At 49.4% G+C, this 18938-nt stretch overlaps 1 protein-coding gene across 3 annotated transcripts in view; it reads left to right on the forward strand.

The window, feature by feature from the left end:
• FXYD6 (FXYD domain containing ion transport regulator 6) overlaps nt 1-18182 on the forward strand; it is a 30142-nt gene extending 11960 nt beyond the window's left edge. Inside the window, exons 2-8 of one of the 3 annotated variants that reach the window (XM_028105818.2) lie at nt 13553-13615; nt 14205-14243; nt 14369-14443; nt 15030-15066; nt 15821-15870; nt 16383-16433; nt 18015-18182. In XM_028105818.2, coding sequence (XP_027961619.1) covers nt 13558-13615; nt 14205-14243; nt 14369-14443; nt 15030-15066; nt 15821-15870; nt 16383-16411 — 288 coding nt within the window. In that variant the 5' untranslated portion in view covers nt 13553-13557 and the 3' untranslated portion in view covers nt 16412-16433; nt 18015-18182. The remainder of the gene's footprint in view (nt 1-13552; nt 13616-14204; nt 14244-14368; nt 14444-15029; nt 15067-15820; nt 15871-16382; nt 16434-18014) is intronic. The other 2 variants (XM_028105817.2, XM_028105819.2) reach the window with 2 other exon arrangements.
• Nucleotides 18183-18938: the final 756 nt, after the last annotated feature.

Raw genomic sequence — 18938 nt, forward strand, 5'->3', positions numbered from 1 at the left:
TCAGAAGGGAAGGGTGTGGGCAGACCGGTCATAATGGCCCAGGCACCAAAGTGATTTCTTCTCATGCTCACAGCTCCTGAGATGCATATTATTATTCTTGTCCTATGCTTCAGAAGCACAGCCTCCACGAGGTAGAGTAACTTGTTCAGGGCCACAAAACCGCTGAGTGGCAGGGTAGGAGAGTGGTTCAGAGCAAGGACTCTGGAAGCCAGTTTGCTTGGGTTTAAATCCAGGCTCTGCTACTTTCCAGCTCCAGGACTTTGGGCAAGTTACTTAACCTCCCTGGCCTCAGTTTCTCCATCTGTCTCATGGGGATGATCCTAATCACAGCCACCTTCTAGAACTACTGTAGGGATTAATGAGTTAGGATATTTAAACCACCGAGAAGAGTTCTTGGCGTGACACAGATGCACCCTAATCAGCTGCGCAATTCTGTAATCTGTTAAAAAAAAAAAAATCACCCTCCTGAGTAAACAGCTGTCTATCCAACAAGGGACTATAAATTCTCCCTCAAGGGCGAGTTGGCAGGCAGTGTATATTCACTGTATGAATATGGATGAAGCTAGAGATGCTGGGGAGCTTGGTTGGTAATGTTCACGCCGAGGCCCTCTGTTGTGGCCCCCTGTGCAGGGCTCAGCCCACTAGGCTCGGGTGGGAGCAAGGAACAGGGTGGCCACTGCCGGGGGTGGGGTGGGCCCCCCTCTCCCCAGGCAGGTGCAGTGCAGGTGACTCACCGAGAGGATGTGAGCCCTCCCCTGGGGTGAGTCCTGGGCTCCCGGCAGGAAGCCGACCCTTCCTCCACCAGTAGGGAGGCCAACAAAGCTGGGTTGAAGTCTAGAATCCTGTCATCTGCCAGGGGACCGCTCTTTCTCCACCTTAGTTTCTTTGCCTTTAAAATGGGTTTGATGGTAATCCATAACCTCATAGGCTATTTATCATGATTATTATTACAACCTCTTACGCCAGTCCAGGCCCCTAGGACTGTGCTTCAGGTATGGGCTTCGCATCTGAGACTTTTTAGTTCCTCACATTTCCTTCCATGGAGTTTATAGAAGGACTTTTACGTTCCAGACAGACCTCTGTTCCCAGCCCCAAACCTCCAGTTGCCAGCACCTTGCTCATTCCTACCACCGAGTTCACTGCTCCCTACCACCTAGAAGTGTCTCCCCTGTCTTTCCTCCACCTTCCCTTTCACACTCTGGTCAAGGCTGTGCTCCAGGAAGTGCGCAGTGTTGAGTGGGGACTGGGCTACGTGTGAGCTGCAAGGAGCCCCAGCCCTGAGCGTCCCTCTTTGGGAGGTTCGTGTTCCGCAGCCCTCAGCTCCGGGGCCCCCTGGCTCGTGTGCCTGGACCTGGCGTAGAGGCTGACGGGCCTGGGGGTGGGTGGGGGGTGGGCAGCACTGCACAGAGGCGTCCAGGCAGGGAGGCTGCAGTTAGGTCTTGTAGCCATATGAGGAAGGGGGATTCCGAGCAGCTTTCTAGAAGGGGCCAGAGAGGATCAAGAATCCAACCTGTATTTTACAGAAACAGATGATGAAGCTCATAGCTCTGGGTCAATGTGGTTGGGGAGCTTCAAGGTCAGAGTTTAGGGCATCCATTTGGGGATTTGAGGCCACTGTGTGGTCCTGGCCTGTTTCCAGGTCACTGGTCCCAGGGGACACGAGGTGAGGAGGGGCAAACACCCCATCCTGAAAGCAGAGAAGAAGCCAGAGGCGAGCTGGGCTCAGCAGGAAGGAGTGTGGAAGAGTGCCTTCTGAGCCCTTCCAGAGACAGCCGTCAAGTAGAGGATGACCTTTTGTTCTTTGCTTTCTCTTTATTTTGGTACGTAAAATGCCAAGCAAAGAGAGCTTCAGGCCAAAACATCCAAGATGGGAAGCAGGAAGGTGATGAGCACTTAGACAGGAAAGGGCCTCTGTGTGTGTGTGGGGGGGGGGGGCGGTGGTTTGTGTGAGGGCCGAGGATGCCTGGTTGCCCGGGCGTGGATGGGGAGGCAGGGGGACATCGGCCGTGGAAGGGCGTGCCAGAGAAGATCAAGAACGTTCCAGTCTTTCCAGCTGAGGCATTATCACACCTAACTTCTCATAAAGGTGCAGCACATGCCAAAGCCAAACCCCAGGTTTGGACAATATCTGCTGGCTCATGCTGGCCACGTCCCCAGAAGTCATGGTCCCGGTTGTGAGGTGCACGCACGGCCCTTTCACAGAGTCCCAGGCTAAGGAGGCCTGGAAAGGCTGCCAGGGCCTGCCCCCCGTCTCCAAAAGGATCTTGACACAAATAGATCAGACAACCTTGTCCTGTTTTCCTGCCAAATGGTAAGATTTAACAATCAATGTCTTAGGCACGTGAAGAACCAACCTCTCTGTCAATAAGTCAGACCAGGGTGCCTGGGTGGCTCAGTCGTGAAGTGTCTGCCTTCGGCTCAGGTCATGGTCCCAGGGTCCTGGGATGGAGCCCCGCATCAGGCTCTCTGCTCCGCGGGAGGCCTGCTTCCCCCTCTCCCACTCCCCCTGCTTGTGTTCCCACTCTCACTGTCTCTCTCTGTCAAATAGATAAATAAAATCTTTAAAAATAAATAAATAAATCAGACCAATTTGTTGGTGATGTTTTTAAGTCCTAGACCTTTCCTGTTTTTAGTCCTTCGCCGGCCTTAGACTATTCAGATCTATGCCACCTGCACCAAGCTCAGCCACACGGCATGGCCAGCATAATTGGAAAGGACTTCCTGTTATTTTTTTTCTAATTTTTTTTTTTTTTTTTTTTTGCCCGCCTGTTTCTTGCCTTCCCATTGAGAGAGTAAGAGTTGGGCTCCGAGCCTCCTGTAGGTCCTCTCTGGAGTGATACTACTGCTCGTCTTCTGGCAGCCACCACGGCCCCCCTGAACGTCTCTGGTCAAAGGTGGTCTTCCATTGCAGAGCCAAGGAGCCTGTCACGGGCTTTCCTCTGACCCCCTCTCATCATCCTGGTCGCCCCCAGTCCTGCCGGTGCCCTGTCTTCTTCCCTGCTGCCCCCCTGGCCGCCTGTCCTGTGAGCCTGGCCTGCCCACCTCCCAGGCCCTCCCAGACGGGAGCAGCCCGCAGCTGTGTGCCCTGACCAGCTGTGTGGACCGGCTGCATCGCTGCTCTGTTGGGGCCTCAGTCTCCTCAAATAACAAGTAAGAGCTTTCATCTCCGTCCTTCTAACCCTAGCGTGCTGTGATTCCAGCTCCATCTGGTAAACCTCACATCTTGGCTTTATCCTATTTATACACAGTGCAGTTTTCTTTTACCAGGTTTCTTTGTGGCGGATTTGGACACATCACAGGCTAAATCACATCCCCCGGCATACAGTAAGAGTCGAGGTGAATCAGGTAGCCCAGGCGTTCTGTGACCCCATCAAGGACCCCTTCCAGCATGTCCTGTCTGGAGGGGGTGGGAGGAGGGGCTCACATCTTTCTCTGGGGATCCTGTCAGGACCCAGGCCTTGGTGATCCCCCTGGGCATGTTTCTGATGGGCTGCACCTGAAGGAAGGCAAGCAGGGGAGATGCATGGGATGGATGGTCTGCGAGGCTTGAGGGGCGAGGGGCAGAGGGATGAGCGTGAAATAATCAAGGCCCACTGTAATTTGGAGCCTGTGCACTTTAGAGGGAGGTTGTTTCAGAGTTATTTTCACAATTATTCTGATCTACCTCACTGCTGCACGGAATCAAAACTAATAGAGCATGTTGCTATATCATCAACCAGTGGCTTCTTTTTCCGAGCAGCTTTTACTCAACAATTATGTGAAATTATGTGACTCAGAATGGAAAGATAATCGCCGGAGAGACTGTTCTGATTGCTTGCTCCCGCACATGCCGAAAGCAACTGTGCGAAAGGCAGGAGGGGGATCAGGGGACAAAATTAACATGAAGGGGGCTGCTGCCGCCTGAAATGCTAGCCTTGACCGATGTCGAGATAACGGAACATGGAAAGGAGGGGAAGAGAAACGGGTGGAAACCCGAATTCTCTCTCATGCAATGCCACGGAGGAAGCAAACTGTGGCTCGTCCCATTTTCCAGCTGGGAAGGGGGGCCTGAAGGTTCTAGAATTTCCGAGCTGAGGAGCGGCAGAGTGAGGAGGCTCCAGAGCCTCAGGGCAATGACCTCTCCTGAGCCCTGGTCCGGAGAGCCAGGTCCTCAGACACCCCCATGCCGGGGCCCGGGGCCTCCCGTGCACATGGAGCCTCATGTGGCTTCCTGAACCCCCTCTTCCAGAGATCCCTCCCTCCTCTCTTCCATTTACTCCTTAGACTCTGTGGCCTGGAGACAAGAGTTGTCCCTTCTGCCTAACCCCCTCTTAACCTAACCCCCTCCTCTGGCACCCACCCTCAGCCAGCCCCAGGCTGCCCTGCATCCTTTCTGGGAGCAAGGAATGTGTGGTAACTGGGAGGGCTGGGGAGGGCGTGGGGCACCAGGAGCGGTTGTGTGTGTGGGGGGGCGGGGGGGGGAGGCCCAGATGGGGTTTCTTGGTGCAGCACTGAGAGCAGAATATTATGTGTCTTTTCAGGGGCTCCGTTTGTGTGTTGGGCCACTTGACTCAGGGGCAATGCCAGTGGTACCAACAAGACTTTTAAAAAAATGGGTGTCAGGGCCAAGAGGCACCCTGAGGAGGCCTGTGTGCTGAGGTGTGGGTGGTGTAGACCAGGCTTGGGCAGCAGCTTGGAGGAGCAGGGAGTTGGTCACTTTCCAAGTCTGTAACAGTATTTCTTTGAGCGCACTGTAACTCGATCAGAAATACCTTCTTCAGAACACAAAGACTGGTCTTTACTCTTCAGCTTGGCATTCGAGATCCTCTGCCATCTGACTTATCAGAATTCTCGCCATCCACCCCTCATGCTTTACGCAATAGGATTGTTCACTGTTTGGAAGGTAGCTTACTCTAGAAATGGCACATACTTGGCAGATTTCTGTCCCAGCCCCATCCTGTGCTTCGCAGGCATTACTAATGGCTGAGGCCCTCTTCCCTGATGGACCTCATTCAGAGTCCTTCTGAGGTAGGCCCTTCAGGCCACCACCGTTGAATGAAGTGCCTTGAGGGTCAACTTGAACTGAACTTAGAACTTGAACTGAGTACTGTTTGTTTTCCCTGCCTTCCATTTTCCCTTCTCTCTGCCTTGGCTCATGCTATTTAGTCTGCCAGAATGCCCTTAGTTTCTCTCTCCTTGTCCCTCTCCATCAAAAATCCCATCCTCCTTTCAAGGTCTCGCTGAAATGTCAGCTCCTCCATGGGAACGTCCCAGGGTCCCTGTTGCATTCCCTGCCCCCCCTTCCCTGCCCCGACAGACTTTCCTTTGTAGTCTCTACCTCCGCCTCTCGTGACGCTCTCTTCACCCTTGCTGATGTTCCAGAGCCCTCTGCTTCCAAACCCCGCCAGTCCTTGGAAGCTGACGCTATGTCTTGTTTACCCATTTATCCCTTGCAGAGCCCAGAAGTGTATGCCCCTTTCTAGGATTCAGTGTGTGTTTATAGGATGGACTTGAACCTGAGCATCCATGGAAGGGATTTGGGGGAGTCGAGGGAAAGGCACGGCAGTGCCCTGGAACCCTTGACATGTGTCGTTCCTGCTCCCAGGAGGGGCCAAAGACCCCTCTCCTGGCCAGCAGCCAATCCCAGCTGCTGGCCCCATTCACGGGGAGGGCATTACATGCTGGAGGTAGGTCAGAATTACTAGGATCAGCCTGAGTCTGTCCACTGCAAGGGTGAAATGAAAACATTTTCAGATACACAAAAACCGAGTTTGTAACCAATAGATTTTCATTAAAGAAAATTCTAGAAAGATGTTCTTCAGGAGTAAAGAAAATGTCTCGATGAATGGCTAAGATTCAAAAAGAATCATGAAGAAATCAGTTAGTAAATACATTGTATTAGTTATCTTGTGCAGCATAACAAATGAGCCCCAAACAAGAGCATTCGTTATCTCGTACGGTTTCTGAGGTCAGGAATGAGGGAGCAGCTTGGCTGCATGGTTCTGCTCTGAGTCACTAACAAGGTTGCAGTCAGGCTGTCAGCCAGGGGGGCAATCAAGTGGAAGCTGGAGGATCTGCCTCCAAGCTCACTTAAGTGGTTCGTGACAGATCTACTTCCTAGTGGGCTTTTGAGCTGAGGTCCTCAGTTCTCTGCCATGTGGGTCTCTCCACAGGGATGGCTGAGTATCCTTAAGACATGGCAGGTGATTTTTCCCTAAGAACAAGCAATCCGAGAGGGGGAGGGAGAGAGAAAGAGAGAGAGGAAAGAAAGCCGTGGTGCCTTTTGTAATCCAGGTATTGGAAGTGAGATATCAATTCCGTGTTTTATGGGACACACGGTACAGCGTGGAAGGGGCTATACAAGGCTGTCAATACCAGGGGGTACTGGCGACCATCTTGAAGGCTGGCTACCACGCATGTGGGTAAATCTAAATGAACATATTTCCATGAAGCATAAATATTAATATCCATGTCATAGAATTAAAAAAAGAACTGAACGTTTTACAATAATAGCATACCTATTAGGAGAGAGGTGATTTGTGTTTTTGTAGTTTTTCAGGAACAGTGTTATGCCTAGTAACTCTGATACCTTTTAATGTTAGACTTTTTAAATCTTTGTTAAGTCAAATACTGTCTTAGTCTGCTTGGGCTGCTATAACAGAATACCATAGACTAGGTGACTTATAAATAACACATTTATTTCTCACAGTTCTAGAGGCTGGAAGTACAAGGTCAAGGTGCTGGCAAATTTAGTGTCTGATGAGAGCCTGCTTCCTGATTCATAGATGACCCATCTTCTCACTGAGGCCCCAACTTGGTGGCAGAGGGGAGAGGGCTCTCTATTATAAGGGCACTAATGCCATTCATGAGGGCTCCCCCTCACAACCTAATCACCTCCCAAAGGCCCATCTCTAAATACATGACATTGAGAATTAGATCTCAATACAGGAATCTGGGGGACACAAACATTCGGTCTATAGCAAACACACATGCAAAATTCCAAAGGTAACCATTAAGCGACTAGAAACAGCTTGTGTAATTTTTCAACCGGTAGAGGGAGATAGTGAATAAGAAAAAAAAAAAATCAATCAAAAAAAAAGTCAAAAGAGAAACAAATCAGACCAAATGTATCAGTAGTCACAATAAAGTTAAATGGGATAAACTTGGCAGTTAATAGAAGTTATCAGGTGGAATTTTAAAAAAATGTAGGTTTTTGCCATTTATAAGATGATAAAATACGCATAGATCACATAAGGACACAGGAAGGTAGAAAGGGAAACAGAATTTAAGACAGAGAGAAGATCACTATATAATTGTAAAAGATCCAACTCACAGGACAATTTAACAATTTTAAACTCTGTTAGAATATTGTAAGATTGTAAGAAGCACAAAGATAAATATATAAATCCTTCCTCACAGAGGTAGCTTTTAAAGCACCTATCTCCATTTTTGATAGCCCAAACAGTCAAAAAGAATAAGAAAATATATAGAAATTTAAGCAACACAGTTAATCTTAATTTAATGGGCACGTAGAACTTTCTTCCCAAGAATGAATTCACAGTCTTCCAGTAAATGGAATATAATTTTTAAAATAACTAACCATATCATAGGTCGATAAATTTCGAGGCATCTCCATCCTCAGACGCTGTTCTCTAATCACAGTGCACTTTAGTTAGAAGTCGATTACAAAAGTAAATTAAAAAAATCACTGTGCTTTTCGGGCATTTAACATGCACACTGCTTAGTAATGCTTGGGCCAAAAAAAATTATAGTGCAAATTTAAAATGATGATCCAAAAACCACATTTCAAAGCTCATGTGTTGGGGTGAAAGTGGCACTTTACAGTGGGTTATAGTCTTAGATGTTTAGATAACAAGAAAGACTGTTTATGAATAAGTAGGTATCCATCGTAAGAAGATAAATATAAAGAAAGAATAATAAAGTCAAAGAACACATAAGGGCAGAATGAAGGACAATTTAAAACACAGTAAAGGGGATCAGCAAAACCAAGAGCAGGTTCTTGAAAAGGCATGAAATAGGTGAATATCTAGTGGATATGAAGAAAAAAGAGTCGTCACAAATAATGTTAGGAAGGCAAAAAAAAGACATAACCACAGATCCAACAGAAATTAGTGGTTTCTAAGGATAAATAGAAAATACTATAAACAACTTTATAAAGAAGAAAAGAGCAAATTGCTATAAAAATTATGCTCATTAAATATATTCAAGAAGAGAAATCTGAGGAGTGTCATGGCCATTAATGAATTGAAAAGGCAATTGAAAATCCTCCTGCAAAGAAAAGACTGAGTCAGATGATTTCACAATTTCGTTCTACCAGACGTTCAAAGAATAGGTTATTTCAGTCTTCTGCAAACTCTTCCAGGGAATAGCAAGAGAGGAAATACTTGCTCTGCAAGGCCAGGACCACCATGATACCCAAAGCAGGCAAGGCCAATACAATAAAATAAAAATTGCAGCCCAATCTTACTCATGCACATTAATGCAAAAATCCTAAACAAAATCTCAGCAAACCAAATCCATCAGTTTACTAAGAAGACAATACCTTGGTTTTATCCCAGCAATGCAAGGGTGATTTGACATTAGATAATCCAGGCACATAATTTCTTTCCTTGACAGATTAAAGGTTAAAAGCTGTAGATGTGGAACACTCATTTGTACTTAATGTAAAACAGAAACATCTTGGAAAACCAGGATTAGAGGGGAACTTATAAAACATTAGAAGATATCTATTTAAAATCCATAATTCCCTTCTTTTGATGGCTGAATAATATTTCATTGTATTTATGCCACATTTCCTTTATCATTCCTCACCATACACACAAAAGGTAATTATGTGACGTGGTGGGGGTGGTAGGTAACTAATCTTATTGTGGCACTATTTCTCAGCATAAACATGCATCAAATAAATCATCGCACCTTAAACCTAACACATTGTTAGGTGTCACATCACAGTAAAGCTGGGAAAAATTAAAAATAAACACACACAAAAATGAAATACAAGTAAAAAATAAAACTAGTAACAAGACTGTGTGTGTGTGTTTCCAGTATTCCTGCTTCTATTCTACATTTTACAGTAAGGCCTGGCGGGATGTAAGAAATAAAAATCAACAGGGTTCATCAGCAAAGAAGAAACAGTACTGTATCATTTACAGATGATATGTCAGCAGAGAAAACCCAAAGGAATCTACAGGTAAATTATTAGAAATAATAAGAGAGTTTAGTGAGATTATTGGATTTAAGATCAATATGTACAAATCAATTGCCTTTCTCTATGCCCACAAAAATTAGAAAACACACAGAAGAGATAGCATTTAAAATAGCAATAAGAAGCATAAGGCACCCAGGAATAAATCTAATAGAAGATGTGCAAGACCAATATGAAAGCATTTATAAAACCATTATAAGACATTAAGGATACAGGGGTGCCTGGGTGGCTCAGGTGTTAAGCGTCTACCTTCGGCGGTCCTGGGATCAAGCCCCACATCGGGCTCTCTGCTTAGCGGGAAGCCTGCTTCTCCCTCTCCCACTCCCCCTGCTTGTGTTCCCTCTCTGGCTGTGTCTCTCTCTGTCAAATAAATAAATAAAATCTTAAATAAAAAAAATTAAAAAAAAAGACATTAAGGATACAAACCAATGAAAAGATGTATTTATGGATAAGGAGACTCAATATTCCACGAATGCCATTTCTCCCTGGGTGGTTCTGCCCATAGATCCCTTGCAAAGGCAATGAGAACCCCAACAGTGTTAGATGAATTTGACAGGCGATTCTAAAATGTCTATGTAAGAGCAAAAGACCAAAAATAGGGAGGATATTCCTGAAGGAAGAGGGGAAGAGGAAAATGAAGAGGGGAATTTCTTCTGCCACATGGGCAGATTGCTATCAGGCTGTACCAGTTGAGACACGGATTCTGATGCAGGAGCAGACAAATGGACCAATAGATCAAAAGAGGAATTGCAGAAACAGACACACACCTGAGTAGAAAGCAGGTATACGACAGAAGTGGCAGGACACGTCCGGAGAAAAGGCAGGATGGGTTGCCAACAGAGTGCCAGGACAGCTAGTAAAAATTAGACCCCTACCTCATGCCTTACATGAACACCAGTTCTGGGTGGAATGAAGAGTTCAGTGTAAGAGACAAAGCTGTAAAATCTCCAGAAAGAAATTCTTTCTGACTCAGGCGGACAAAGAATATCTTCCGTGGGACACACAAACAAGTCATCGCATTCAATTACATTAGCATTAAGACATTGTGGTCATGGAAAGAAAGCAACAAAACGTGAAAAGACAAGCCACTAATGGTGAAGAGACATTGGCAGTACTTAATGACAAAGATTTCATATCCAGAATAATAAATGGATGATACTAATCATGTCAACCCACTTGAAGAAAATGAGCCAAACACATGAAAGACGCATCACTGATGAAGAAAGAGGAATGGCAGATAAACAGAAGCCCAGCTCCATTACTCGGTGATCAAATTAAGACCACATTTTGCACCTCTGTATTGGCGGGAATTATGCAGTCCGGTAATAATCAAGCATTGTTATGGATGCAGAGTAAGAGGGATAGTCGTGCAGCGGGTGGGATGTGGAAACGGGCATGACCACTTTGGAAAACAGTTTGCAAGTATTCTGTAAGGTCGACGATTTGCATACTGTACAGCCCAGTGACCTCCCTCCTTGGCCTCTCTCTAGAACATACATTTTCCTACTGCAGAGTGACCCATTCATGGGCCTAGCCCTTTTATTTTAAAAAGGGAAACTGTAGGGGCGCCTGGGTGGCTCAGTCAGTTTAAGCAATTGCCTTTGGCTCAGGTCATGATCTCAGGGTCCTGGGATTGAGCCCCGCATCGGGCTCTCTGCTCAGCGGGGAGCCTGCTTCTCCCTCTCCTCCCCACTTGTGCTCTCCCTCTCTCTTTCAAATAAATAAAATCTTAAAAAAAAAATAAAAGGAAACTAGAAAATATCAGAGGTCATCATTCATTTTAAGGTTAACTATTGTTTTGCGATGTTGTTGTTCCTGGCATATGTGAATATATATTTGCAGTGGGTTCCAACGTAAAAAAGTATTTCATATGAAAATGATGGCAAAAAATTTGAAAAAGAGTGTCTTGCATGTTTGCCCTGGGCAGCATGCAGAAAAATGTTCACAACTGCATTATTCACAATCACACAAAATGGGAAAAACAAAAAAGGTACTGACTGACAGGAGCATGACCAGCATAATTAACCTGCATAATGGGGTGCTACACAATTTCAGAAATGCATAAACTATGGTCACATGTCATAATGGGTGAATCTTAGAAACATCATATGAACCAAAAAAGCCAGTCCCAGAAGACTGTAAACAACATAATGTCATAATTACAAAGCTCAAAAAAGCTCCACTAAACACCATCTTATTATTATGTGCATGATAAATAGATTTCTAAGAAGAAGAGCAGGAGGGATATCCATGCAATGGATTATTACTCAGCCATAAAAAGGGATGAAGTTCTGACATCTGACATCGATGAACCTTGGGAAACGTGATGCTCAGTGAAAGAAGCCAGATACCAAAAGCCACATATTGTACAACTGTGCAGTTCTCTTACATAAAGTAAGAAGAGGCAAAGCCACAGAGACAGAGGTTGTCAGAGCCTGGGAGGGGGCAGGGAGGGCAGAATGGGAGTGACTGCTGATGGGGACGGGGTTTCTTTTTGGGGTGATGAATGTGTTCTGGAATTAGTGATGGTGGTTGCACAGTTTTGGGCATGTACTAAAAAGCACTGAAGTGTACACTTTTAAATGAGTTTCATGGTATGTGAATTATGTGTTAATTTAAAAAAATGTCTTTGGGGTGCCTGGGTGGCTCAGTCGGTTAAGCATCCGGCTCTTGGTTTCGGCTCAGGTCGTGATCTCAGGGTCCCAGGATCGAGCCCTGCGTGGGGAGTCGGCTGGAGATTCTCTCTCTCTCTCCCCCTCTGCCCACCTCCCCACTCCTGTGCTTTTTCTCTCTCAAATAAATAAATAAATCTTAAAAATATATGTCTTTGAAGAAGAACAAGGGAGTGATGACAAATGTATGGGTATCTGTTGTTCAGGATACTGTTCGCCTGTGGGAGTGGGCAGGGGGATGGGCTGGAGGAAAGTGCAGGTGTACTGTTGGAGGAAATGCAGCAGGTGTTTGTAAAGGTCTTGTTCTTATGGGTGTTCATCTTATTACTCTGCTTCATTATATGTGTGTGCTACATATATCTTTATACATATAAAATCTGTAAACTTGAAAGGAATTACAAATATTAGATGAGATGGCATTAGAAGCAAAGTACTACCTCTTGATATGCTCTTACCGAGCGGCCTTCTCCAAGTCCACTGCTGGGCCTCAGGGGGACTCTGGATGCCCCTGTTTTCTGACCTCTGGTGGCCGAGAGGTGCAGTGCACCTGGGGCTGCTTGCCTGGGCCCGGGGAAAGTCAGAGGGGTGATCCCTCAGAGCAAGCGTGGTCTGGCCACCCGATACTGGTCCAGGGGTCAGGCCACCGCCTGTGTCACCCCCTGGATAAAGGGCGGACAGCCTCGTGCTTTCCTGGTTTGGGTTTCCCCCCCACTTTTCCTTGCTGGCTCTTCACCACACTTCCTTAAGCCCAGGCATGAGGTGTGTGTAACCCCACTGAAATCTATCCCTGGAAGGGACCATCTGGCCACCTTCTGCCTCCATCCAGATGGCCCATCCTGGGGTCCCTGGCCTCAGAGACAGGCTTGCTGAGCTCACGAGCAGAAGGCCAGGGAAGGTGAGAGGTCAGGGCGCTGAGGCTCCGAGAGCCAGCCTCCACGCTGCCTTGGTTTGACCAAACCGCCTTTCTGGAGAATTATGAACTAATCCTGTGGGAGGAGTTGGCTTGGGCACTTTAGAGGTGAGGGTGTTCAGGGGTAACTGAAGGAGAGCTGTCAGCATTTCAGGGTTTCCCGTATGGAGACCAGTAAGCAGCAGGACTCCCGCACCCCCGTGGCTGGCTGGGCTAGGGAGGCATTCGCTTACCTGCCCCATTTAATCTCACGGAAGAACGACTTCTGCCGGTGGGTGTTGGCTGTGGGGATCCGGGCCAGGAAGTGCCAGACATCTTAAGTGAACTGGGGGTGGCCATGGCAAGATGGCCTGGAGACAAGTGTGCAGCTGGGGTCATTACCAAAGCCCTTGGGGTCTTCTGGCTCCCGCATGGGAGAGGCAGTGTGGTGGAGGGCTTCCTGAGCTGGGTGAGGACCTGGCCTCCATTGCTCACCATCATGGGTGTCATTTATCCTCTTCAGGCTCAGGTTCTTCACTTGCAGAATGGGTCAGTCATCGTGCGTGCTGATGGCATGGATTCCCTTGTAGTCACTGAATGATTGCATGTGGAGCCCTCTGTAAGAGTCAGTAAATGGTGGCAGCTTCTGCTGTCTCACTTGAACTCTCACTGTGTGGAGAGTACTCAGTGTAGGGCTGGGAGCCCGACTCAGCCCCCCTGCTCAGGCTGAGGGTTGGGGTGGGGAGTCTCCCGTGCAGAGAATGACTTTTCCTCCTCTGTCCTCAGACACCATGGAGGTGGTGCTGATCTTCCTGTGCAGCCTGCTGGCTCCTACTGTCCTGGCCAGTGGTAAGTACCCCTCCAGGTCCTGGCCCTTTGGGACCGGAGGGCTGGGGGGCTCTCAGATTCGACACGGCTGATCAGCGACTCCCCTGCCCCCACTTCAGTCAGCAGAGAAGGTGCTAGAAGGCAGCAGGTGTCCCCAGACCCTACGCCAGCCTGCCCACCTCTTCCCACAGGGCTCAACAGTCTCTGCTTTCAGCCCTCAAGCCCTCCACGTCCCTGTAGACTTTTGGCCAGAACCTTGGGAGCTAGGCCTACTCTAGATTCTGGCCTGGTGCAAGTCACATGTCCTTCCTTCCTTCTCAGCTTCCCTGTGTGTAACAAGAGGGTGACAGACCCTGCGGTGGGGGATGATGTGAGAATACAAAGGGTGTGGTTGTGCTATGGAGGCAGAATCTCACTGGGGCTCTGACAGTCCCCGCTTCGGCTCCCAGGCGGGCCCTAGCCCTCCGTACCTCCCCAGGCATCTCTGCTTAATGGGCCCTCCCCCCCAGGAGTCCCTTTGTGGGAAGTGAGGTTTGTGAGGCTTGGGGTAGATTCTGGAACCACGGGTGTCACTGTCTTTCTCTTGCCCACACTTGTTTATTTTTTTCAGCAGCTGAGCAAGAGAAAGAAAAGGACCCTTTTCATTATGGTGAGCAGTGATGGGAACCCTGGTTGGGGGGGGTGCAGCCCTGGCCCCCTGGGGAGGGGGGAGGGCAAGGCATGCCCCTCCCCACCTTCCTGCCTTTCCATCTCTCCCCCTTGCTCCTTTGGCAGACTACCAGACGCTGAGGATTGGGGGATTGGTGTTTGCCGTGGTTCTCTTCTCAGTGGGGATTCTCCTTATCCTGAGTAAGTCCTGGATACCGTTCCCTGTCCACTCTGTCAGCTGCTAAGCGGGTGGAGAATGGTGTCAGAGCCCGGCTGTGCTCTCCCTGGGAGAGGGGAGGAGACTGTCCATTCTCCCCGTTATCTCTAGGACCTGATACAGTACGGGGCACATAGTAAATGCTCAGGAAAACAGTCAAGAATGAACAAAATAAATGCTTGACGAAAACCAGCGGGTAATAAGAGGCAGGGTAGCTCTCCCGGTCCTGTGTCCAGGAGGCATACGTGGGGGGCAGGGGGAGTCACAGGAGATAGGGGATGTCCTCAGAGTACTCCCAGGGAGCTGCCCCGTGTTTGTCTTTCTCACATGAGCCTGGGCTGCATGGAGCCCCGTGCATTTGTCTGATCAAGCAGACTGTGGTAGGGTAGTCATTGAAGCCGTTGAATGTTGAACCTTGGCCTTGGAAGAGCCCTACTCCGACAGAGGATTGCTGCATGTAGCTGTGTTTTTTATGTAGTCCCACATGGTGGCCCTACTGTGGCCAAGCCGGGAGCAGGACCTTGAGCTCCAGCCGGGAGCATGACGTTGGGTGGTTTCTTTGCCTTTCAGGTCGCAGATGCAAATGCAGTTTCAATCAGAAGCCCCGGTAAGGATGCTGTGTCTGTGGACATCTGAGGTGACACTAGGAGGGGACAGGGAGGGCCCCCTGGTGTGTGAGCCCAAATGAGTGTTTTTTTGGATTCTAATCCCAAAAAGAGGCCAAGTTGGGAGTAGATGTTTTGAAAGATTGCCAGGCATATTCTGGGACAAAGGAGAGGTCAAAATGTCGAGGGTTAGCCCCTCCTCTCTTCTGATGTACACTGGGAAGGGGAGGTAGGCCAGAAGGTGCTGGACCCTTGTCTGGAGGCCCTTGAGACAGTTGGACTTGGGAGAAGGGAAGCAGAGGGCCTCAGAGCTTCTCCGGAGGTCCTCCTCTCTACAGGACCTGGGACACTGTTCCTGCTTGTCACCTGTTCATGGGGCTCTTTGGCTGAGTAGAAGCTTGGGCTCCCGGTCATTCACCCCCCCACCCATAAAGGGCATACCCCATTAGTCCAGTACAAAAACCAGGGGTAGCACTGGACCTCAGAAGTCCAAAGTCTGGCAGGACACACCCCAAGCTCCCAGGTGCCCTAAGCCACTCCTTCCCAGCACTTAGCTCTCTCGAGGGCCAACACTGAAGGGTGCCTGTGAGTTCCCCTGATACTGCACCCTTTAGTCCCAACCTCTCCTGCTGCCTCTTGGTGGAGAGTGCTCCAGCCCTCCAGTGACTTGGAGGGGATGGACCCAGACAGCCGTGTGTGGCGAGGAGAGTGGGTTCGCCGTGCAGACCACTAATGGAAGGGCTGTGACTCTTGCAGGGCTCCAGGGGATGAGGAGGCCCAGGTGGAGAACCTCATCACTGCAAATGGTAACTGTCATGACCACCAGCCCGGGTGGAATAGAAGTAATTGGGGAGGGTCCTCGTATAGCTCAGGGAGGGATGGTTGTCCGACACCACGGCCTCCCTAGAGCTCACCAGATGAGCTCCCGTGTCTGTGCTTCCTTACCTCCACCAAACTGGCCACGACTCATGACAGCCACGGTGTATGGGCATCTGCTTTGTGTGGGGCACCATCCCAAGCCCTTTATAGACCCCACTTCATGTGCACACAGCCTGGTTGTGTAGACATCACTATCTGCATTTTATAACCGAGGGACCCAGAAAAGTTAAGGAATGTGCTAAATTCCTATAACCAGCAAGTAGCGGGGCAGGGATTTGCCCCTGGGTCTGTCTGACTCCAGATCCTGCCAAGTTGCATCTTTGCTGTGCGGTTCGGACCCCCCAGCGTCAGGCATGGGCACAGCTACTACCACAGGGGCCGCCCGCCGGGGCGAGGGGTCCGTTCACTACAATCTGTTCTTTTTTTTTCTTTTTTCTAGCAACGGAGCCCCAGAAAGCAGAGAACTGAAGTGTAGCCCTCAGGTAGGAAGGTGAGATTCTGTCTGTCTGTGTCTTCCACTGGCCCCCTCGCTGTTCCTTCCTCAGAGAAGTGCAGCGGGCCCAGCTTCTGTTACGAGCCACACTCTGAGGGCAGTGAGACAGACAGACTGACGCAGCGGAGATGCACCACACATGCGCAGTAGACGGCCTCTGCACAACCCAGTGGTCAAGTTCATGGGGTGTCATCTTAGCTGCCATGTGGGCAGGACTTGGGGGTGAATTACAGTTGGTGAAATACTCCCACTCTCCAAGTACCATAAAGAGAATGGCTTTTAGTGATGATTCATAAAGTATCTTAGGGCCGCTTTAAAAAAAATTTAACATCTTATAATGAAACTTTCAAAGTCTACACAAAACTAGGGAGAACAGTGTATTACCCTACCCCCCACCCCGTACTGGCATCCTCCGTGCACAGCCTATACGGGCATTGTGTTTAGCATTTGCTTCCATTGTTCATTGTAGGGACACGGGAGAGTCATAACTGTCAAACGCCTTAATTTTCCAAAATGCTGCCACACACAAACTCGCTCGAGCCTGACAGAAGACGCAGGACAGGTGGGGTTGAGCTCCATTTTGTAGATAAACTGAGGTCACCGAGAACAGCCAGATAGCAAGTGACAGGTGGAACTTGAAGTCAGGCCCTTTAGCTTCGGGCCATTCCACCACACCCCTCTGTGTCTGCGCCCGTGTCACTTTAGGACCTCCCTGGAATATACGGGGGCCGGGGGGTGCGGGGGTCAGTCTCCTGTCTGCTCACATCTGCCTCACCTAAGGCATAATGGGCAGGTCTGTGACTTTATCCTAAATTGTCAGTGAAGAGATTTCTGGTACCGAAATGCCTGGTGCCCCAGCTTTTACCGTGAGTGCAATTACACGGGGTACTTGCATAGCATGTGAATGTTTTCCTACGCGCTTTTATGTCATCATGACAACCCCGTGGGCGGGCAGAACAGGGCTCATTGTGCCCATCCTCTAGATGGGGCTCGGAAAGGTCAGTGATTGCCTACACGCCAGGTGGCCGTAGATGCCAATCTAGGAGGCAGGCGTCCAGGCTGGTGGCTTGGTGTTCTGTCCCTTCGTGGTGGCTGGCAGGTCCCATCTTGGGGATGGTTGGGGGGGGGGTGCCTCAAGGGAGGGAGGCATAAGCTAGCGGTTGTCCTTTTTATTTATTTATTTATTTATTTTTAATTTTAATTTTTTTTTAACCCCCCCTTATTTTTTTTTAAACTAGGACTTCCTCGGAAACCTTGTTCTCTTAGATCTCGGGACTGAGCCACTGCTGGGGGTGTCCTGACATAGAGACCCTGGGGCGAACAATTCTCTTTCCACGTCTCCCAGGTCCCAGCCCCGCTGGGAGAAGCACTCCCCGAGGGCCCCCCTCCTCTGCCCCCACCTCCTCTCCCTGCGTCTCAGGCTCGTCGTTGTGTCTGCAGGAATGTGGGGCTCGGAGTGGCTCTCATCCTGCGGGGGTCAGGGGGCAAACGGGCTGCGCTAAAGGCAGGGGGGCAGCCGGTAAAGAGTCCTGGAAGGAACCCAAGTTGTGTTTTAATTTAAATTCTCTCCCCCTTTAGCCTCCAGAACCTGAAGGGAGCTGCTCGAAACTTTAGATGCAAATGTTGATGCTTAAGAACACCGGCCACCTCAGCAGCAGATCTTTCCCCAGGAGAAGCCAAGAACGTGTGTGTCCCCTGCCCCCTCCCCATCCCAGAACACGGTCCACAACTTAATGATGCAACTAACACCCGCCTCCCCTGCCCGCAGCCTGCGGTCTCGTCCACCTCCTGTGACGTGTCTGTGTGTGTGTTTGATGACTGTGGTCTCTGTTGCTGCTTGTTTGTGGATGATGTTGTATTTTAGTGACCCCGGACTCACTTTCCTGGGCGGGTGCTGAGCCATGGCGCCATCGGCCCCTCCCTTCTCCCCTGGGCCCCCCCATCATCTCCCACTCCCGGGAGTCTGCTTTTTCCCTTGAGAGACCAGTCCCTTCTCTGGAGTGAGGGGTGGGTGTAGGTAGGGGTAGGGGGCATGGGTGGGGGCCTCCTGTTGTCTTGGGACTTGGGAAGGTTTATATGACCTTCGTGATCATTCTCCATGGCCTCTCTTCACTTCCTTAAGAGCCTGGTTTCTGTATTCTAGCCGGGACCCGAGTCTGTTCTGGGGTTTCTTGGCAATGAGGGGTTCACAGCAAGGAGCTGGTGAGCCCAGCTTTGCCTCCAGGCAGGCTCTGCCCCGTCCATGGTCATCTCCTCTTGGGGCTTCCAGCAGGGAGTCCTCATCTGCCCCGCACCATGGCAGAGCAGCCCGGAATCCCGGGCTCGGGGCTTCTACTCTGCCCCTTGGGGAATGTGCCCTTTGCATATCTTCTCAGCAATAACCCCATGGGCTCTGGAACCCTGCTTCCCCTCCTCCCAACCCCCCGTCTTCCCTGCTTCTCAGACTGCCAGCTATAGCCCAGCCCTTCTGGACTCAGACACCTGTCCCTGAATGAGGGCTCT

This window comes from Eumetopias jubatus, unplaced genomic scaffold (genome assembly GCF_037043125.1).
Source record: "Eumetopias jubatus isolate StellerSeaLion01/CBP00866 unplaced genomic scaffold, mEumJub1_p1.0 scaffold_13, whole genome shotgun sequence".
Taxonomy (NCBI): domain Eukaryota; kingdom Metazoa; phylum Chordata; class Mammalia; order Carnivora; family Otariidae; genus Eumetopias; species Eumetopias jubatus.